This window comes from Convolutriloba macropyga, unplaced genomic scaffold (assembly GCF_964194025.1).
Source record: "Convolutriloba macropyga unplaced genomic scaffold, txConMacr16.3 SCAFFOLD_442, whole genome shotgun sequence".
NCBI lineage: Eukaryota > Metazoa > Xenacoelomorpha > Acoela > Convolutidae > Convolutriloba > Convolutriloba macropyga.
Window position 1 is genome coordinate 49,318 of NW_027449246.1, and position 20,775 is coordinate 70,092.

The window sequence follows — 20,775 nt, forward strand, 5'->3', positions numbered from 1 at the left end:
TTAAATTTTATTAAAACTCTTCCTCAATGCCATAAAAACTTTGTATAAAAACTCGTAGTACCAAAAGCAGGAAAACCTTCTGTTAAAACAATCGGCCACTAAGTTAGCTTTAATTCTATAAGGAGGAAAGGTTGACCTGTACTTACTGAGAATAAGCAAAATATTAACTAAAATATTATAAACAATTGACAATTTCAAAAAAATTACAGAAATTTCCTAAAAACAAATACATTCAATAACATAAGAGAAATTGTGTAACAACCGAATGAATAGAAAAGGTTCACTTTTACCTCTTGAGGAAGAAATTTAGGTCTTTGAGTGGTCAAACTTGAAAATCAGACAGCCAAAAGAATAACAGTTGAAGGCAAAAGACAAGAATTCAGTTAAAATTTACTAAAACTCTTCCTCACAGCCATCAAAACCCTTTGGTTCTCTGAAAACAAACTGTATCTACATTTGGCCCCAAATTTACATAAATTGGAGTTGTCATTAAGGGAGCCCTTAATAGAAAATATTGTTAGTAGTTGGCATGAAAAAAACAAAAGCAAAATAAAAACCAAAAAGTCTCTAATTCTAAGAATCCATGATATTATCGAACCTCTACCTGATTTTGTCGCGCGCCCAGCAAACAGACCAAGTGTTCAAAAGTGTTGGCGATTTAGACCAACTGTTGAGTGGAATTCTTCAAATATAAAAAAAAAACAACAATGCATTTTGTATAATTATCAAGTTAAATCTGCAAAAAACTGCAAAATTTTATTTAAAGGAAGACTTCCATACGGCGCCTAAATGAAAATAGCGCTCATTTTGAGATTAGGGAGTCTGTGGATAAGGTTTCTAGGTCACTAACTATGGCAAACTTTAACAAAGTAGGCCAAAAAAGCATATTTTGTGCCAATTTTGATGAAAAAATTTGAATTTTGAAAATTTTATCAACAATTTTAGCCAAAAAAAACCTCAATCAAACAATTCAGCAACGGTTTTCTATCTCTAACGGTAATAACATTCTGCCGTTGAAAGTTTTAACTTATTTTGAACTATATTAGCGAAATTGTGCCAAATTTTAGCAAAAATTACTGAAAATGTGAGCAAAAACAAGCGAATGTCCACAAAACTTTAAACATCGATAACTCCCTGTAAAACACGAAAATCGAAATCTTTTTAATTCCGTATTCTACGCTGGACGGGTTTTTTAAAGATACCACTCACATTTCTCTACGATGAATATATCGGTCGGCCAAAATTGACTGAACAAAGAAAACCCAGTTGAGTATATAGTTCCTCCCTCCCCACTAAAGTGGGGGTCGGAACAACTACTCATTAACTTTATATTTAGCATCCGGTCGCAGCCGGATGTTAAATATATTGTTAACATCTGCTTGCAGCTTTCAAATTTGCGTGCGAATCAGAAGAATGGAACCGCTCGGGCAAATATAAACTCCATCCCAACGTTTCTTTGGAAAACTGGAAAGCATAAAAAAAATTGATTATTTTTTGCCACGTTGTTTGATCCAAGGTTTTAGTTCCTGCTGGCTGGTTATAAGCAAGCTCCGAGTCCTATTCAGTTTTGATTAAAAGATTTCACCATATTTTGTATCATTGATGTCTGCTCTGATATTATTTTAATGTGCCTTGTCCTGATTAAAGTGTTATGTCTAGGCAAAATTTGAGTTAAGTTTGTTTCTTGGTAAGTCTTGAGCAAAGTTGCCAGTATCATATTTTTTGTCTTTTTAAATAAGGTACGAAAATTATCTAGATCTTGCACTCAGTTATCTTCAAATTGAACAAAACCATTTGCTTAAGCAGCGTTTCTTTTTGTAAAATTGCTTGCAAAATCTCCAAATTATTTGATAGAATTTGCGACTGTTACTGAGTCTATGTTCTAAACCTTTCAGATCTGTGGTCTGAAAAATAAGTTCAAATCACTTTTTTTAAAAAAAAAATCAAAATTAATTGGATTTGGGCAATATTTCTATTTATCAATTTCACGATTCAGCAATTGTTTTTGGATTTTATTCCAGCATTCAGGCATAAATCTCTTTGGGGTTTTCAGTGTAGATATCTCACTATATTGCCAATTAAACAAGTTTCTTCGATTATAATTCTCTGTACAGTTGGAAAATATTTAGAACTGTTTACGGTCCAATTTTACTTAATCTTTTGATTTCGTATTTTACTCGGAGGGAAATGGCATGATCGAATTTGACTCAGAATATTAGTGCTTTTTGTTTTCGACAGGACTGTTAAAGCTAATGTGAAATAACAGATTTTTAAATTTCCAACCTGTCTTTTTTTCTACTGCGTTTAAATTATAGTTCAGTCTCTCTCATTTTTTACCTCTAAAAATGAGTTCAAACCAAAATGAGTTCAACTCGAAACGTCTTCCGATTTTGGCATGACATTTAAAACTGCTGTGAACAAAAAAAACTTTTTCAACCGAATTCATCGATTATTTCAAACAATTTAATCATTCATTCACTTTCCATGCCTTTCAGCCAAAATGTCTTTAAAAGGTCAATAATTTAGCAGAGTAGAAAGACGGGGGAAAAGAGCATTAAATAGGATTAACTATTCCATATAAACGAGTGGAATCCATTGGGGTGGAATGGAATAAAATGGGGAGAGACAATTTTACACACCCCCATTAATGAGGATTAGGCTTGCGGCTGGCCCTAATTTACAAGTCTTAATGCCAACGTAAAAATGAATTATTTTGGGGTGGTAGTGGTTGGGGGGGGGGGGGGGGGGGGGGGGTGAGTGTAAAATGTGATGAGAGAGAAATAGCAGTAGAAGGGGGGGTTGAGGGGTAGGGTATTGAGGTTAATGGTGGCTGCAAATTCTATCAATCATTCTCTTTTTTTTTGCAAAATACAATTTCCTAATTTAAGCCTTTCGGCTTTTGCCGTTCAAGATAAAAAAGAATTTTGCATCATTATGTAATGATTTTCTTTGAAGTCAATTTTACGATTGACAAAAAAGAAAAATTGTCGGTAAAGTCGTGAAATTTGTTTCCTTAGGTATAGACAGATTAGATGTCGGTACATTTCTGGTAAGAGAAAATTCCCATAAAATTAAATTCAGCGTATCTTATTTTGGTGCAATTTTAGTTAAGTAACAAGGTTAAATAGTTAAACCTCGATCAACCGCACTGACGAACAGCACTTTGGCTCATCTCTGTTCTCTTGCCCCCCCCCCTTTTTTTGGAAACACGAAAAAAGAAAATTGAGAAAAATCTAGACACTCCAAACTAAGCTTAGTTTGGAGTATGTACGTTTGTAGGCTAGCTTACAATTATAGTTATGTTTCTCTATCTTTAGCCTACAAGACACAGGTGTGTTTTTAAGGTTACTTTTTAATTAATCTGTTCTCGAGTTTCATTATAACCGATTAATTTTGCTCTCAAATATAAAGTTGCATATTACAACGCTGCGAAAGTTAAAATTAATCGAGGTTAGAAATATCTCAAGTTAAATTTAGCTACAGGTATTTATGGATAAAAGAAATAAGTCAGTTGAAAACAAAACCTGGCTGCTTTAAGATCGTATAGACATCACAAACAAAAAATTTTGGATGTTCAATTTACGAAGTGAAGCGTTCATTATTAGATTTTTACCAGCCAGCAGTTGATAAATTCAATTTGTGGTTCCCGAGAAAATTGAGCAAGGTTAATTTACTCGGACTGTTTACTTTTTACCAACAGAAAACAAAACAAGAAGCAATGCATGTATTCGTCCTAATAAGAAGAGTCCAAAATAGTCCGAATTTGCTCAACTTTCTCCTGCTATCATTCAGATTAAAATGAATAATTATTCATGAACTTTCTCTGTTTTCTGCACTATTGAACATGTAATAACGTCTAAAATTGAATGCAATAAAACGGAGGTATTAAAAAAATATTTCTAAACAAATTGAGCTCCCATTTATAATTGGCACTACTCTTGTTATCAGTATTTTTCAAAACATAACGTATGCTAAATTTTCTTAACCATATTTGTGCATTTTGTTTGAAGCGCAAGAGTGCAAAATTCTTTTGATCAGTTTTTTATTATGCATTTTCATAACCATGCTCAATGCATAAACCAGCATTTCTTTCTGTCTTATAAAATTTTTCTTTTTTGGGTTGGAGCTTTATCTGCGAGCGCACATTGTCGGTCCTGCTTGATTCATTTCCTGCCCTCCACAGTCTCTTAAACTCATACTACCATTCCAAACTTTGTGTTGACGAACAGCAATGTTCTCAACATTGTAACATAAAGTTATTTCTGTTTTTTTTCTGGTTTGTAAGGTTTGTAAAGAAAATTTTGAAAAAGGTTGAAACAAAAGGAAGAACAAGTTATGCCTGAGAAACGGTATCTGGTATAAATAACTAAAAAACTCGATTTAATTTCGTACGCAAAATGAATTTGCCTTAATTTATAACATAAATTTAAAAAGGGCCTAGGGTTCTTCATGTAATCAAACTCAATTTTTCGACATACGATTGGATTATACCGCATAACATCTATAATCTCGCAAGATTCTTTCAAGATCAAGCAAATAACCGACACAGATGCTATATGGTGACCTACTGACCTCTGCAGTAAAGCGGGAACATCTGATTGTAGTACTGTGACAGTTTGACCTCTCTGACCTCTACGTCCCACTTGTTATAGATGGCCACTTCACTGCAGACATTACTCACAATTGATAACAACACTCCAATTGTGACCACACCCATAACTTTTGGGTCAGGGTCTGCAATCGTGATCATCATCTTCATTTGTCGGTTTGTATTCAACGGCGGATGTTAAGACGTAATTGGTCAATCTTTTAACTAAAATGTGAATTTTACGATAAACAAATTTCGAAGTTATAGACTATATAGAGAGGTATAAATATGCGGCGTCAATGAAAAAGCTGAAAAATGGGATCAACTAGATTTGGAAAACAATCCAATTCATAAAAGCGAACATTGTGAGTGTTTGAGAATATATTTTTGACGGCAAAAACGTCTCTTTAAGTTGAAACTCGTTGAAATCAAGTAGGAAAGAATGTTTTCTGTAACCACGGATATTCCCCTTTTCGGTCAAACGCAAAAATTGTTTAACTTAAAACATTTTTGTTAGAGATTAATAATATTTAAAAATTGTCTATGGCGATTCAGATGACGTTGAAATTTTATTCAACCCAACATTTTGTTTTCTGGTGAATAAAATTAAAGAAAAAACAAAAGCTGCAAGACACCGGAATCGATTCGAATTTAAAGTGCTATTCTATTTACTAATGCTAATCATCTTGAACATAAAAAGAGAAAAAACAAAGAGAAAAAAAAACAGAAAAATAAATCAAGATCTGATAGCATTTCCTGAAATCCTTTATCAGTTGCGACTCCAAAACAATGATTTGATACAAAAAAAAACCATTTTCATTGTTCAAAACAGTTATCTGTTTTTACGGAAACAACCATAAACTGACAGAGCAGAACAAAACAAAATTTCAAGCAGCGTAATTGGAGGAAAGGAAAAGGAAATGAAGAACAAAAATTCAAAATCAATTAAAATTTTTACAAAATTGTCTACAAAAATCAATTTTTCGACAAGTGACCACAATACAGCTTTTTAAAAATTGTCTTCGCCATCAGTGACCCACAAAACACTTCTACTTTAAACAACAATGCCAAAAACAACTAAACAACACTAGGCAAAAGGCAAAAAAGGACTGAAAAGATATTTGAAAGAACATTTCCGTTGTTTCATTGCAAAACTGCACTACCTAATGCTCAATTACTTTTTTCCCAAAATTTGAGCCATTGAAAATTTATACATAAACAGGTGATCAGGAAAATTTAAAATGAAAACGCCAGAATAGAAGAGAGAAATAGTCTAAAAAAGTTAAAAAACAGTCAATGAGAACAAAATCTGATTCAATCTACTGAGTTTTCTTTATCAAAAACAAGTCGGGATTAGCACAATCATTTCAAAAAAGTCAAGAGAAATCGCAAAGTAACACATCATACTACAAAAACTACAAAAACTGCCAAGAAAGAGTCTTGAACGGCAAAATAACAAAATATGGATCAAAGTTTAAAAAGTTTGTTTTACGCTTGAGAATGTCATAAAGTTTTCTACACGTGCAATTTTTGGTTTAACAAGCAACTTATAAAACGATTAGTCCAAAACAAGCAAACAATAAATAATTGAACGCAAAAAAAGTATACAAAAAGGCTAAAACAAGAGGAAAAGTCGGAACTTTAACAAAAAACTCAAACTGTTAGCAATCAATTTATAACTTTACTGCAAAAAATAAGCAATTCCATTTGAATAAAAATTAACTCCCTTTGATATTGATGAAGTATACAAAAACTGGAAAAAATCGTCTCATTCATTCAATTGGCATAATTAGATCAAAAAGGCATTTAAAAGAAAATGTTTGCTTCCAATGGCCAAAAACGCCTCTAAACTTATTATAACAATTAAAGATATTTTTTAAAAATTCAACTTTGACCAAAAAAATTGCAGTTTTCGCCATAATCGCATGACACTCTTTCGTATCACTACGTTTCCGGTTTCTGGCCTCAATATTGATTCAATCCATGCCAACAAAGTTTGTCTTCAAAAATGTTTACAAAATTGTCTTCAAAAATCTATTTTTCGACAAGTGACCACAATACAGCTTTTCAAAAATTGTCTTCGCCATCAGTGACCCACAAAACACTTCTACTTTAAACAACAATGCCAAAAACAACTAAACAACACTAGGCAAAAGGCAAAAAAGGACTGAAAAGATATTTGAAAGAACGTTTCCGTTGTTTCATTGCAAAACTGCACTACCTAATGCTCAATTACTTTTTTCCCAAAATTTGAGCCATTGAAAATTTATACATAAACAGGTGATCAGGAAAATTTAAAATGAAAACGCCAGAATAGAAGAGAGAAATAGTCTAAAAAAGTTAAAAAACAGTCAATGAGAACAAAATCTGATTCAATCTACTGAGTTTTCTTTATCAAAAACAAGTCGGGATAAGCACAATCATTTCAAAAAAGTCAAGAGAAATCGAAAAGTAACACATCATACTACAAAAACTACAAAAACTGCCAAGAAAGAGTCTTGAACGGCAAAATAACAAAATATGGATCAAAGTTTAAAAAGTTTGTTTTACGCTTGAGAATGTCATAAAGTTTTCTACACGTGCAATTTTTGGTTTAACAAGCAATTTATAAAACGATTAGTCCAAAACAAGCAAACAATAAATAATTGAACGCAAAAAAGTATACAAAAAGGCTAAAACAAGAGGAAAAAGTCGGAACTTTAACAAAAAACTCAAACTGTTAGCAATCAATTTATAACTTTACTGCAAAAAATAAGCAATTCCATTTGAATAAAAATTAACTCCCTTTGATATTGATGAAGTATACAAAAACTGGAAAAAATCGTCTCATTCATTCAATTGGCATAATTAGATCAAAAAGGCATTTAAAAGAAAATGTTTGCTTCCAATGGCCAAAAACGCCTCTAAACTTATTATAACAATTAAAGATAATTTTTAAAAATTCAACTTTGACCAAAAAAATTGCAGTTTTCGCCATAATCGCATGACACTCTTTCGTATCACTAAGTTTCCGGTTTCTGGCCTCAATATTGATTCAATCCATGCCAACAAAGTCTGAGATCTTGGTGTCTTGCTAGTGATAAAGTAAAATCCAACTGCTATTTCCCCTTTGTTTAGTGACAGTAGCCAACTTACTACGAGTTTTTGATTTTTAATTTTTATTTTCAGATGTCTTTGAGTAGCTATAATTTGAGCAAAAATTGATATTCGATTGGCAAAATTTGATTTGCATTCCCAAACAAAAGTGTGCTACAAAAAAAACTATTGATAGCGAATTTTTTCAAAAAAAGAGTACATAAGGGCTCAATTTGTTTTTCTTTTCTACACCAATCGGTAATATTATGCCAGTTTTGATTTTTTTTTTCACGAAAAAATTCTTTTTGTATTCAGTAAAAATTATTGTACCAGTATAAATATTTCTCAGCAAATAGGTGAATTTTGGCTTTCAACAAGAGTATCTACTTCAATTTTTAATAAAAGAAGCGAGTTACGGCAAAATTTAAGGAAAAACTAAGATGGCGAAGTCAGAAAAAAAACAAAACGTGTATTTCTCAGCAATTGCGGGAGAAATTATGCATGTTTTTAAGGACAACTGTTTTCTGACTGACAAATTGACAAAACAGATGCCTAATATCGCTGTGCAAGTTTGAAAAAACAATTAAATTATATCTTTTTTTTTGTTCCATCTATCTGTAGTAGTACAGATAGATAGAGTAAGAAAGATCTTTTCAAATTTGCATATCGATATAAGCTTAACAATGCAACCGTTTAATGAATTTATCTCTTGTGTGTTTCATTGTAAAATGAAAAATTGCTTTTTTGTAATAAAATTGAGATAATGCTGGTTTTGACAACTCATATGTTCATAGCATCTTACAATCTGAAATAGAAAGAAGTTTTTCTGCAGTATATTTCTGAAATTTTTTGAAATTTCACCAACTTTAACTGCGTCACAAAAACGTTTGCTATCTATCTAGCTATGTTTGGTTTTCGAAAGAGATACTAACCAAAGACTGTTTATTGTTACTGTCACTAATGAACTCAAAGTTAACTAAAATTATCTTAGAAAAGCTAAAACTTAAAAAATGACGATATTACAATGTTTAAAGAATTGTGTAATTTTGAAGCCGCCAACCTTAAGGCTGTAAAGCTCCCAACTTTTTAAAGTGGAAAATGTGGTTAATAAACGTTTCGCTAACATAAATAAAAAGATAATTTACAACACAGAATTTAAACCACTAAAGAAAACAGCGCCCTCGAAAGATCAAAAATACAGAGTTCAAATTATAGGATTAAAGAACTGAAGAACAAATTAGGAGGGTAAGCCAGGGTGAAACTGGAACTGGGAAAAGTTAAACTTGGCTAAAAAAATAATAGCTGAGTAATATTGAGAGCGAGTTAATGTTGACATTTTAATCTGATGTTATTGCCAGGAATGGTTCCAAATTACTATTCCTATTACAACCTTTATAAAGCGAAGATCCATTTTAATTTATAGCCAATATTTCAAATTGATTTCAGTCTATTATAACCAGCCTTATAACTATAACTAGTATTTCAAATTGATCTCAGTAATGTCGATAGAAGAGACAACTATTATAACCACTCTTATTATAACTGGTAACCTTATAACTAACTAACCAACTCAAGGCTAACTTGACTGGAAATATTCGAGGAAGGGTAACTTTGTGGTGTTAATATTGTTCAGTTTTGTTTTTGAGAGTTGATAGGCTCAGACATAATTTGTAGTTTATTCGAAATATTCTTGTTCATACGGAGCCGTTTATACGTAAACAGGTAATATTGAAGATCAGCTTAAAATCGGGATAAAATAACCGATGTTGAAATTAGCAGAACTGGTGTTTTCAATTGCTTTTAATTACATTTAAAGTCAATTCTTCACAATGATTGCATTTTAATATAAAATTAAATTTGTTTATCCGCATTTTTTGAAGCACAGATCATTCATGCTTCTGAATAAAAAAGTTTGATAAATCCACAAAAATAAATTCAAAAATGTGTTTTGGTTTTGAGTTGCCTTAAAGTTCCAAAACTATTTGATTTCAAATTTAACTTCAAACAATTTTGAAAAAATTCCTTAAATCATCAAAACTGAGCGTAAATTTTTTAAACCTGGCCAAAATTTTTCCACGAAAAAACTGTAAAAAAAGCAAAATAATCTTCTCGGAAAAATCCCAGAATAAACATTTAGATCAAAACTAATACCGACAGATCGAAAACCTGATCATAGACACATTTTATCACCTATAACCAATAAAACTGAGATACTAAGATTTCTTAACCAGTCAAAGTCGTTTACGATCTTTAGCACCAATCGCAAAATCATAAATGGCAACTCATAAAATTTTAGAAACCATAATAGGATTGTACAAACGTATGTAGAGAGTATGGTTTGATCTGATATGTAAAGCTAGTTTCACAATCAGAGTATAAAAAAATTGGCTATTGTTTTTATCGACCGTTTTCTCAGGTTATATAACATCACAAACAATTGATGTTTGCGCGCCTATAAAGTGTTATAATATTAAAAATTATGATTTTGCTGGTCTAAGTTTTCGAAAATCTATAATTAGTAAAACAATTGTTTATGAAAAAAAAACGAGTTAATCTGTTTATAAAAAATTTTTGAAAACCAAAAATTTTGTTCACGGGTTGCAAGAAAATGATTGCTCTGTTTTTTGTTCTGTAAATTTTCAGCTTTTAAAACCTCGGCTATTAATCGGCTAATCATCAGTTTTAACGCATGACTGGTTAAGAGAGATAAGTGAAATTTTATTTGAAGTGAAACTAACGCCGCTCTCAAACGACAATCCTCTCTTAAGTTGATATGAAGTCAAGTCAAATACTGAGTGAGTGATAGAGAGAAAGAGTTGTTGAACTAAACCCCCCGTAGATTTTGCCCAATTTAAGCCACCTTTGATCCCGACAAATCCCCCATTCTCTAAATGGGAAAAGGGCCCTACAATCTGTTCCCCATAAACCCAAATCCCGGTTCCATTTCCACGTGTTTGCTTCCCTGCTTACCCACAAACAAATAATGCGTGTGTATTGTGTGTAGTAAACAACAATATGTTTCTGGAAAAATTTGGTTGAACAAATTTTGGTTTCTTTTTAGGGCTCTATATTTCGCTCTTTTCAGTATTATTTACCCAACAACCCCCCCCCCTTCCCCCCCCCCGCCTCCCTACTGCTTAATGGGTCTACAACCTATCGTCATTACCGTAAATCATTCTAGAGCATACGGCTCCAAAATTGGGCAAATATAATTAGGAAAACCAAATAAGTCTTCTTACCAATTTCATTTAAAGATATTCACAAATAAAGTACCATAAGAATAGAAAATAAAAGTAATTTATGCGCACAAGATTGTAAAATTATACTAAGGAAAATTAGAGTACTACATCATTTCAGTTTCGTAGCTGCAACTGAGAAGTAATGACAATATAATTTGTTCAAATTATTGTAAAGTCAACTGTCAATCCTAAATCTTGAACTACGTACATGGAATCATGTACGGGTTCTAGACATCTCCGAATGGTTGTCTTGTAAGATCTTACAAGGGTTTGACAGAATCTTAAAAAGGATGTATCGTCTTACAAGATTCACATTCGTCTAACAGGAAGGGTATTTTGAAAAACACAACAGGAAGTCACATCTCCCCAAACCGCAGAAACCATGGCAGTAATTAAACAATGAAAAAAAGCTTGTTAAGAAATATTTTGAAGCATTCTACATCTTGCTAACGTCTTCTAACGTTAGAAAGCTACAAATGTCAACATATCTTTGCACTCGCTAGAGTTTCGTGTGAGCATCAAACACAAGATGCATCAAACACAAGTAACCATTATATGTCAATATAAATAAATTGGTTAAAGTTGAAAAGCACCGTTAAACGAGATTTAGCAGAAAATCATAAGATCAATCACAAATTATCATGTAATCTGGAGAAATGAATGCAGATGAAAAATTTTTACACATTTAATTTTTTTAGTCCATTGTTTAGCTAAAAACAGTGTGAAGAAATTTTTTTGTCTGGGTTATTTTGGAAGTACTAAAAAATCATGAAATTGAATCTTTCTTTTGAATTTTATGTTCTGTAAAACAAAATTACCATACCTGATCTTAGAATAATGTTGATGTTTTCATTAACACATCATGAATAAAGTCGCTAAAAAGTCCTCTGTTACTAGATTTTTCAAACATTTTTATGGTACAATGAATAGGAAATGAATATCGTTACCATTTCTCGGAGAAATAAAAAAACTCTGGCTTGAGTTGACCATCTCTATCTGTCCGTATAATATTGGTTTTTTCTTTAGCACCTTCACTCGATTGAATGTTTGTATGTCTGCATGGCAATGATGACAGGAGTATTAACTCATCAGTTACAAATTTTTTAAAATACTTGTATCATTTTAACTTTTTTGTCAGCTTCAATATCAATCTTCAGGAGAGCAATTTCTCGTCAAACATTTTGTTGAAAATTTAAAAAAAAATGTATGTTTTACAAAAAAATAATTAGATGATTTGCTATTTTAAAAACAGCTTCCTCTTTGACGTTTTTCGAGTAGATTAAAACAACCCTCTTTCAATAGGACCAGCACGTTTGGTTGTTAAAGAAGATTCTATATGGATTGCTTCTATGCTGCTAAATAGATCTCTCAAATTAAACGAGTCTACTTAAAATTAACGAGTCACACAACTTATCGGAGTGCAATTTCTGTCCTAAAACTGTTCATTGTCAGATAAAATGTATATAATTTTTTCAGCACTTGAAATAGGAAATGATCGCATTCAAAAATTTGAAATTATGTTTTTTGTTTCGCACACTTCTTTGCGGTGTTATAATTGAAAATTTAAGTTTGAAATTGAGCAAAAAATTGTGAGCGTGACTGTTGCTATCGAAGTTATTGACACTATTGTACTCATGAAATCATCAGGTGGTGTAGGTCCAGCTTTGTTTTCATGAAAAATATCTATAGTGTCATTCCGCTTAGAACGACCTCCATTACACTTCAAAGGCAGACATGAATTACTTCGGTCAAGTTTGCCCGAAAAAGTAACTATATTCGTTTTTGCTAAGTTAACACATAGGATTTACAGGAACTTTGCCGAATTGGGTTACATTCAACAGCTAGGCTATTTTGAAGGAAAATTAGAAACCCAACTCGGTAAAATTGAAAAATTTAAGGATTGCGGAACTCAAGCAACAAATCTCGTAGCATGAATTCCGTTTTTGCACGTAACTCAATTCTTTTCAAAATTTATGTTTTAAAGGTTCAAAAAAAGGTTCACTTAAACATTCAATTAAGTAAGCCACTTCTCAAGTCACTTTTGTAATTGGCTGAGTTTTACAGTGTTCTGCTGTCAATGTTTATTAAAAGTTTTGTCATTATTTTTGCGTTGTAAAATTGAATTGTATGAAACTGTGATAACAAACAGAAATGATTAATAAAGATTGCTTGAATTGCTGTAATATTTTTTAAATTGATCATGAGTATTAAAAGTAAATCTCTTTTGTTAAATTTATGCTGGTAAAATTCTATGCGTGAAATGAAAACCGGAAAAATTTAACACAAGCAATATATTTATTTTCGACGAAATCAGGGATTCTTTAGCAAATTCTTTTAAGTTTATATAAGTTTTTATAAAAAGTTTTGCAATTAATCCTTACGAGTCTCGATAGGAGCTTTGTAAAATGCCCAACTTCTCATAAAAAAAAGCCCAAAAAAGAGTAAAGAAGCAGGTGACCTGATATTTTGTTTCCAAGAACTCATCAATTTCTTACCCAGATAATTCGAGTTCTTTTTTCCACAAGATAGCTTTCTGTAATCAAAATGAACTTAATCTGTTTTCTATCAGTCTGTTAAACAAAATTTTCGAACTGAGAATGCGCTAAGACGAAATATAGTCGAGCAAATAAATTACGTACGAAAGAAGTCTGAGCTTTACTCAGTTATAAAAAATATGTTTCTAAAAACCTGAAGATATTTTCACAGTTTTAAAAGATTTTACACCACCTGAAAATTATCCTGGATCAGGATAAAAGTTAATTCCTGACCAGTAAACATTATAAACCAAATTTATAAACAGTTATAAACATTATAACTTACCAGTTTGACTAGTTAAACTCACCTTGAGATTATTCAACTTTGTAAGCGAACAACTCAAAGCGTTAATTTGTCCTTTCTTTTGATAAATGTCAGTTTTTTTTCGTGGGTGACGTAAAATTCCAGCAGAAATGAATCATTAAAAGTATGGACAAATTACAACTTCCTTTTATTCTGGAAGAAATTTCAGCTAGTTGTGGAAAACTGACAGTTAGTCGAATAATGAACTCATTTTTAAGGGATTTGGTATTAGAGAGAATTAGAGTAACTAGCACAGCTATACGCGTTTTTCCCTAATCAGTAATTCCCCTTTACCGGGAGAACTGGTAATTTTGGTAAGATTTAAAAAGAGAGAAAAAAGGGAATGGTTATAGGGAAAAAAGGGAAAAGGCGGCCCTAATTGAACAAAAAATGGGTGTATTTAAGTAAGATAATGGAATTGAATAGAAAATCTAAATGATTTTTTCAGCCATTTTTCACTCAATTTCATCGTTAGAAGAAACACAAGCTCAAATCTGATTGGCTAAAAAGTCAAAACAGAGACAAGAAGTCGTCATTTTTTTATTATTTAATTTAATCGCAGTCTTCTTAGACTAAAAAATTAACGCTTTATGAATTTTATGAATTTTGACAGCCGTTTAAATTATAAAACCCGAATTATATACATTATAAAACCCCCATTATATACATTTCGTTACAGCTTAGTCTAGTTATAATCTGCCATGACGTAAAAAGAGAGTTATAATTTTTGTAATTTGAGGTCATTAAATTATAGATAAGCGTGGAATGCATACTATGAACAATGGATATTTTTGGAAATAAGGGTGCATTTATTGGGGTGTATGTTGACAATTTTACGATTTGTCTTTTCTCTAGTCTGTGAATGACATTAATGGTCCGAGGGAAGATTTCCAATAAAGCACTGGAAATTATGTCAATGAAAGTCGCTTAGGAGCATCAGGAATACGAGATGCTTCGGTTTAAAAATTAAAGTGATCCTGAAAGTTACAGAAAATTTTTGGGCAGTTTAGTCCTACAAAACATGATAATAGGAACCCAAATTTAAAGAAAAGCAAACGCAATTATAAATTTTGAAAAAAAATGTGATAGGAATGATGATAATGAAAATTATTGATATCACTTTTTTTATTTAAAATTGGAGAATCGAAGTTTTGCACAATCGGGGTTGATTAAAGATGATTATAAATGGTTCAGCAAAGAAACTTGCTTATTAGTCATTTTGGTTGAAAGAAACTATGATTTGTTTTTGAAAATAAGGACAACATCAATAAAAAGTACTACACTCTGAAAAACTTATGCGGGTAAAAATGCCCGCACTGAGTTTTTGGTCCAGTATTTTTCGGGTTAACAGACACTGGAATCTCAACTAAACCGACATTCAGGTAAATTTTTACGCAAAGAGCTTCAGGTATATTTATATCTAAGCAGACAAATTTTAATTTTTTTGAACAGAAAAAGAAAACCAAAAATTAGGGGCCAATTATTTCCCCTGAAAATATTAAAACAGCCCAACAATTGCTCAGAGAATAATTCAACGTTCCCAGTCAATTTTGAATTATTATCTTGCGAAATCTTGCAAAATTCTTGCGGACTTTATATCGTCTTGCGAGATTTTCTTCCCAAATAATGAAAGATCTTATAAAATATCCATCTGTCTTGCAAGAGTGGTCCGCGATATACAATAACTTTGCAAATATAGAGATAATTTAAACATGTCAGGACAGGACCAGCATGAGCCAAGTACGTCGTTTCTCAAAATGTTTCTTCTTTATTTCAGAAGTTTACTACCAATACGGGTTATTTTGTAAACAATTTGGAATGAAAAATTCGGTTCTGGAGTTCACACGAGGATAAAGAAACAAATCAAACCTTTTGAAAAATTCTTTTTTGTGTGTATTAAGTGCTCAACGGATCAATAAGATTTTTGCGTAGCTGGTTGATTCTAAAAAGTTCATTATTAATGCTCATTTATCTAATTAAATTTTGTGTCAAATTATCTCTTAAAACACACGCAACTAAATCTTCGACAAATTACGCTCAAAATGCAATATAAGGATCTTTTTACAATTAATGATCACAGAAGTCGGTTGCAGCGAACTTGCAAGAATCTTGCTATATAAGCATTCGTCATGCATTATCACGTAACATAACCATCGCTTTGCAAGATCATGCAAGATGACAATTTATTGCAGGAATTTTGCAAGATCTTGCAAATTAAATATCTGGGAGAGAAATATTAAGCTAATTTTGCCAGATTGTAACGCATAGTTTCAATAAAAATCATGATTATGTAGATCTGATAATTTCAGGAGAGCTCCGATAAAAGTTAGTTCGGTATGCACGCCCAAATATGCTTTGATTACAGCCATCTGGGCTATTGAGAGGTAGAATCTCGTGCACCCCACTCCCTTTTTATTGCACTTTCATTGACTAATTGAGGCTAGTTGTTGTTACTCAGGTCAAAAAGCCAATTCTGGCTGGGTTTATAAGAATTAGGGGTTAAAATTACTAACAACCACGAACAACAAACATTTATTGCAACTTTTCTCAAGTCCACCATTGATTAACGAATACAGCCTGGGAAATTTGTGGGATGTCATATAAGAAACCAATTGAAATAAAAGCGCAACTTTGTTGGTTTTACAGAACGTATTCAAAAAAATCTGCAAAGAATTAACCCAGTCCAGTATACCGGACCAGAACACCGGACCAGAAAGACGAAAATAGATTTTAGTCTTTCTTGATTTAGATTTGAACACTATAACGGTTTGGACTGTTAAGTTTAAACCTGGGAAATCTTTCTGCAAAAGTTTTGGATGTTTTCATAATTAGTCACTCGTTATGTTAAATTTTAATCCCGGCAACCCGTGCTGAGGAATTTTGTTTTCCAATTGTAAGAAACCGTCGTTTTTTAATCGTTTTCCTTATACAAAAACGATTAAAGCCCTTACGTGGTAATCGTCGTTTTGTTCGTTATTTCGTCGTTATTTTTATGTAAGAAATTCGTTTAAATTCACTCCTGCTACCTGAGAATTTTTTCGATAAATTGATTGAACTAGATTAAAAAACTTCTTTGGCGCAATGACCAATTTCTATTCAAAAGGTGGCTTTATTTTCATTTTAAAAATGCGACAGAAGTTTTGAATATTGATTTTCGATTAGAAAAGAAAAAATGAAGGTGTAAAGAAAAAAATCTCTGATAGATGTATCTGTTTTTATCATCTCTTGTCATTTCCGAAGACTCTCCTAAGGAACCCAACAGTAACCACAAGTATTTCAGAACAATTAATTTGAACAATTTTTGGAAAATGTAAAGAGTCTTTTCTATCTATATAATTGAAATAATTGGTAAATTCATCCGGCAATGAAATCGAAAAATGAATTCAATTTGGAAAAAGACGAGGATACGAGTTTATTGAACAAGAGTTTTCTAGACCTTATTTACATACACATAAAATTATCTATACAAATAAATATATGATTTATAATTATATAACCATTTTTATAATTTATAGTTATATATTTTCTTGTTTTGTGTTTCAATCATATCACAGATTCTACGGCTTTTCATATCAATGCCTCTAAATTGCGTGTAATCAAAAGTTTTCAGTAATCTTCGCGAAATTATTGAATAAACTCCTTACTTGATATCAAATCTGACTTTTGCAAAAAAATATTAGGACCAACCTAATTTTTTTACTCAATCAAAGAAAATACAATAAGACTTTTAAATCACTATTTAAAAAACAGACCATTGTTCCGACCAGATTCTATTTTAGGAACTCTCGGCCATAACAAAATTACAATTTAATTATATGTTTCTCTTCAACAAATGATTGTGATCAGAAACTAAAACTTATTGAGAAAGTCTGGGAAAATTCTAAAATAAAAATAAAAATAAAAAATGTAAAGGGCTCTATTGATTCAATTTCAAAAAAAACTGTAGGGTTACTGTGGATGAAGTAACCTTTGCTGATTACATGCGTTTTTGAATATTGAGTCCTCGAGAGCAGGGGAAAGACTAAGAAAAACTGAAAAATTTCTTTTAAATTCTTTAATTATTCATCTAAAATTCTTTGATAAAAAGACGAATATTAATTGGAAACTGTTCAATGCAGCTACATTAAGGAAATTTTTATTTAGATTTTCATAACATCACAATACGAAGCTGAACAGAAATAATTTGTTAAAAGTCAAAAGATATTTGAAAAAAGATTCCATTAAAAAAAATTTCGGGTTGACGATATATCTTATGTAAAATTGACACTAACAACGGCTCCAATTGACTAGAACATGTTAGCCATTCTGATTTTTCATGAAAGAATATATGAATAAAACTCAGAGAAACAATTCTCATAAAACATTCACACCATAATGAAAATTTTTGCTGCTGTGTGCTTATGCTCAACAGATGACGGATATCTAGGCGACAATTTTTAAAGTGTAAAAATACAGTTTTCTAATCCTAAACTCTAATTGTTACAAATTTTCAAGAAATGGATGATAGTGTTTACAATATTATCTGAGCCTGATCCTTTTTGCCTATTTATTTTGCTTATTTAATAATTTTTTTACAGTGGCATAGAAGAATGAGAAATCGGGGTATCAATGACAATCAATCATTTGCGGTATCAATGACAATCTTTCATACGAATGATAGGATCAGTTAATGATCAAAAAGATCAGAATAATATCTTTAAAAAATTGGGGCCTACTTTTTCTGAAATATTTTTCTACGTTTTTTTCTTGCTTTTCACGAATGCTTCATTTAAGAATGCTGCATTAATAATATGTCGCTTAGTCGACCTCTTCAATATTTGCAGTCTTCTTCTTTGTATTTTATTTATTCCGTTACTAATACTCAGAAGTAGCAATTTTCTATATTTTACAAAGCGGAAGAATTGACCAAAATTTTGCAAAAAAATGAAAACTTTAAATTTAAACTCTCGACCAGCAGCGTATTTTGAACAAAGTTATAGTTATATTTCGCTAGATAGTTAAAAAGTATACCTATGGTAAAATTTATTTCCCTTAAAATGCCTGTATAGTATGAAAAATATCTTCTAACTGTTTTGAAGAAAGAAAAAGTTTTCTGGCACCAATTGAAAACGTTTCAATACAACAAAGACCTTTCCTATTTTTTTTCACTTCTGTTTTTACTATTTTAAAAAATAGTTTTTGCTCCATGTGGCAAAAGCAGCAAGGTTACCGCGGACATTTTTTCTGTATAGATGTATATTTTGAATGTTGAGGCCCCTCGATAGCAAAGGAAAGACTAAAAAAGAGAAAAGATTCTTTGAAATATGTTATTTTGTTCACCGAAAAATTTTCGCTGAAAAGACGAATGAAAGCTGGAAAAAGTTTAATGCAGCAACAATAAGGAAAAAATTCTTAAATAATTAATTCCCTTCAAATAATTCCCTTTCTGGTTCATGGCCTATCTTAGTTAAATTTACAACTAATAACGGATCCCATTGAATATAACATGCTGGTCCTTTTGGATATATCAAGACAGACTATATGAATGAGAATCAAAGAAACAATTCACAAAGAAGTTCACAACTTATTTTGAAAATTTATCCTGATGTGTGCTTATGGTCAACAGATGACAAACATCGTGGGGACAATTTTTGAGCCGTAAAAATTCAAGTTGCTAATCTTATATTTTTCTTGTTTCCAGTTACATGAAATGGACGATGGGATTGGGAATTTTATCTGAGCCTGACCCATTTTTGTCAAATTGGTTTCAGCTATTCCTAGTTTTTTTGCAGTCGCATAGAAGAATCGGGTCGATAACAATATTTTGAAAACAAGATAAAATCACTTAATGTAATAGACGTCATCAGACTAAAATCTCGGAAACATAGCCAACATTTTCCGGATCTTTTATTTTTATTTTCTTCTAGCTTTTCACAAACGTTTTAATTAAGAGTGCTGCTTTAATAATATGCTATTTGTTTAATCTTTCTATAGTTTTTTGGTGCTCTTTTTAGCATTTTATTCCGTTACTCGAAACAAAAAAAAAACAATTTTCCATAATTAGCCAAGCGAAAGATTTTAACAAAATTTTTCAAAAAAAGTAATGAAAATTTTGAAACTTTTCAAGAACTTTAAATTAAAACGTTCGAACAACCGCATATTTTGAACGAAATGTATACTTTGCTAGACTTGAAAAGAGAAATGTACTTATGCTTAAATTTATTTCCGTAAAAAAGCCTGCATAGTATAAAAAATACCTTTTAGCTCTTTCGAAGAAAGGTTAAAATGAGATTTTCTGGAAATGTGGACGCTTCAATTCAAGACTGATTTTGAAATTTTTTCTACTTTGGTATTTATTAATCGCAAATTTTTTTTGCTCCGTTAGTCTTTTTGTGTTTGAGCATTAAATTTAACCTGTTCAATTAAAAGTTTCTGAAAATTACTTTTCTAAATTCAAACAATCTACCTTAATTTTGCCCTCTTTACGCCTTGTGACTGAGAAGGCTAATCTTTCCGACTCTTATCTGCTTTTTACTTAGTTTAAGGGAAATGGTACTCTTGACTTTCCTTCAAGACCTCCAAATTTGTATTATTTTTAAATCTGGAGGCCATGACGTTGTGCACAAATAAAAGAAGAGCACAAAATTCCTAATTTGTTTCAAAAATGTTTCTCGCGTTTAGCTTTCTATTTCTTCCAAAAAAAACAAAGCAGCAACTTTTCTGATTTATGATACTCAGCATTTCTCTAATAAAAGTGTATCACTGTGTTGAGTGTATAACGATATTCCTCTTAAATCAAGTTTTTTTTGTTTTGCTTTTTGTTTTGTTTTTCAAATATTTTGACGGGCGGTGGGAACAAAACGTACGATCTTCTTTTACCAATACACATTACCAATTCTCTTTGTTTTATTTTATTTTCAAAACCCAGGAATAATCATGGGTCGTTTTACATTCATTGTTACAATTTTTCCAAAACGGCCAGTTTTTTCTGCAGTAGGTGGCAGAGTCTTTTCAACCGCACTTCGAATTTAACCATTTTTATTATTTCAATTTTAT

At 31.4% G+C, this 20,775-nt stretch overlaps 1 protein-coding gene across 1 annotated transcript in view; it reads right to left on the reverse strand.

Moving 5' to 3' along the window:
- The window catches only part of LOC142354898 (hemicentin-1-like), a gene marked incomplete at its 3' end in the record, with an annotated part of 51,649 nt that extends 37,510 nt beyond the window's left edge, over positions 1 to 14,139 (reverse strand). The window contains exons 1-2 of the mRNA XM_075407234.1: positions 13,745 to 14,139; positions 4,573 to 4,813 (exon numbers count right to left, since the gene is read on the reverse strand). Coding sequence (XP_075263349.1) covers positions 4,573 to 4,759 — 187 coding nt within the window. The remainder of the gene's footprint in view (positions 1 to 4,572; positions 4,814 to 13,744) is intronic.
- Between the last annotated feature and the right edge of the window lie 6,636 nt (positions 14,140 to 20,775).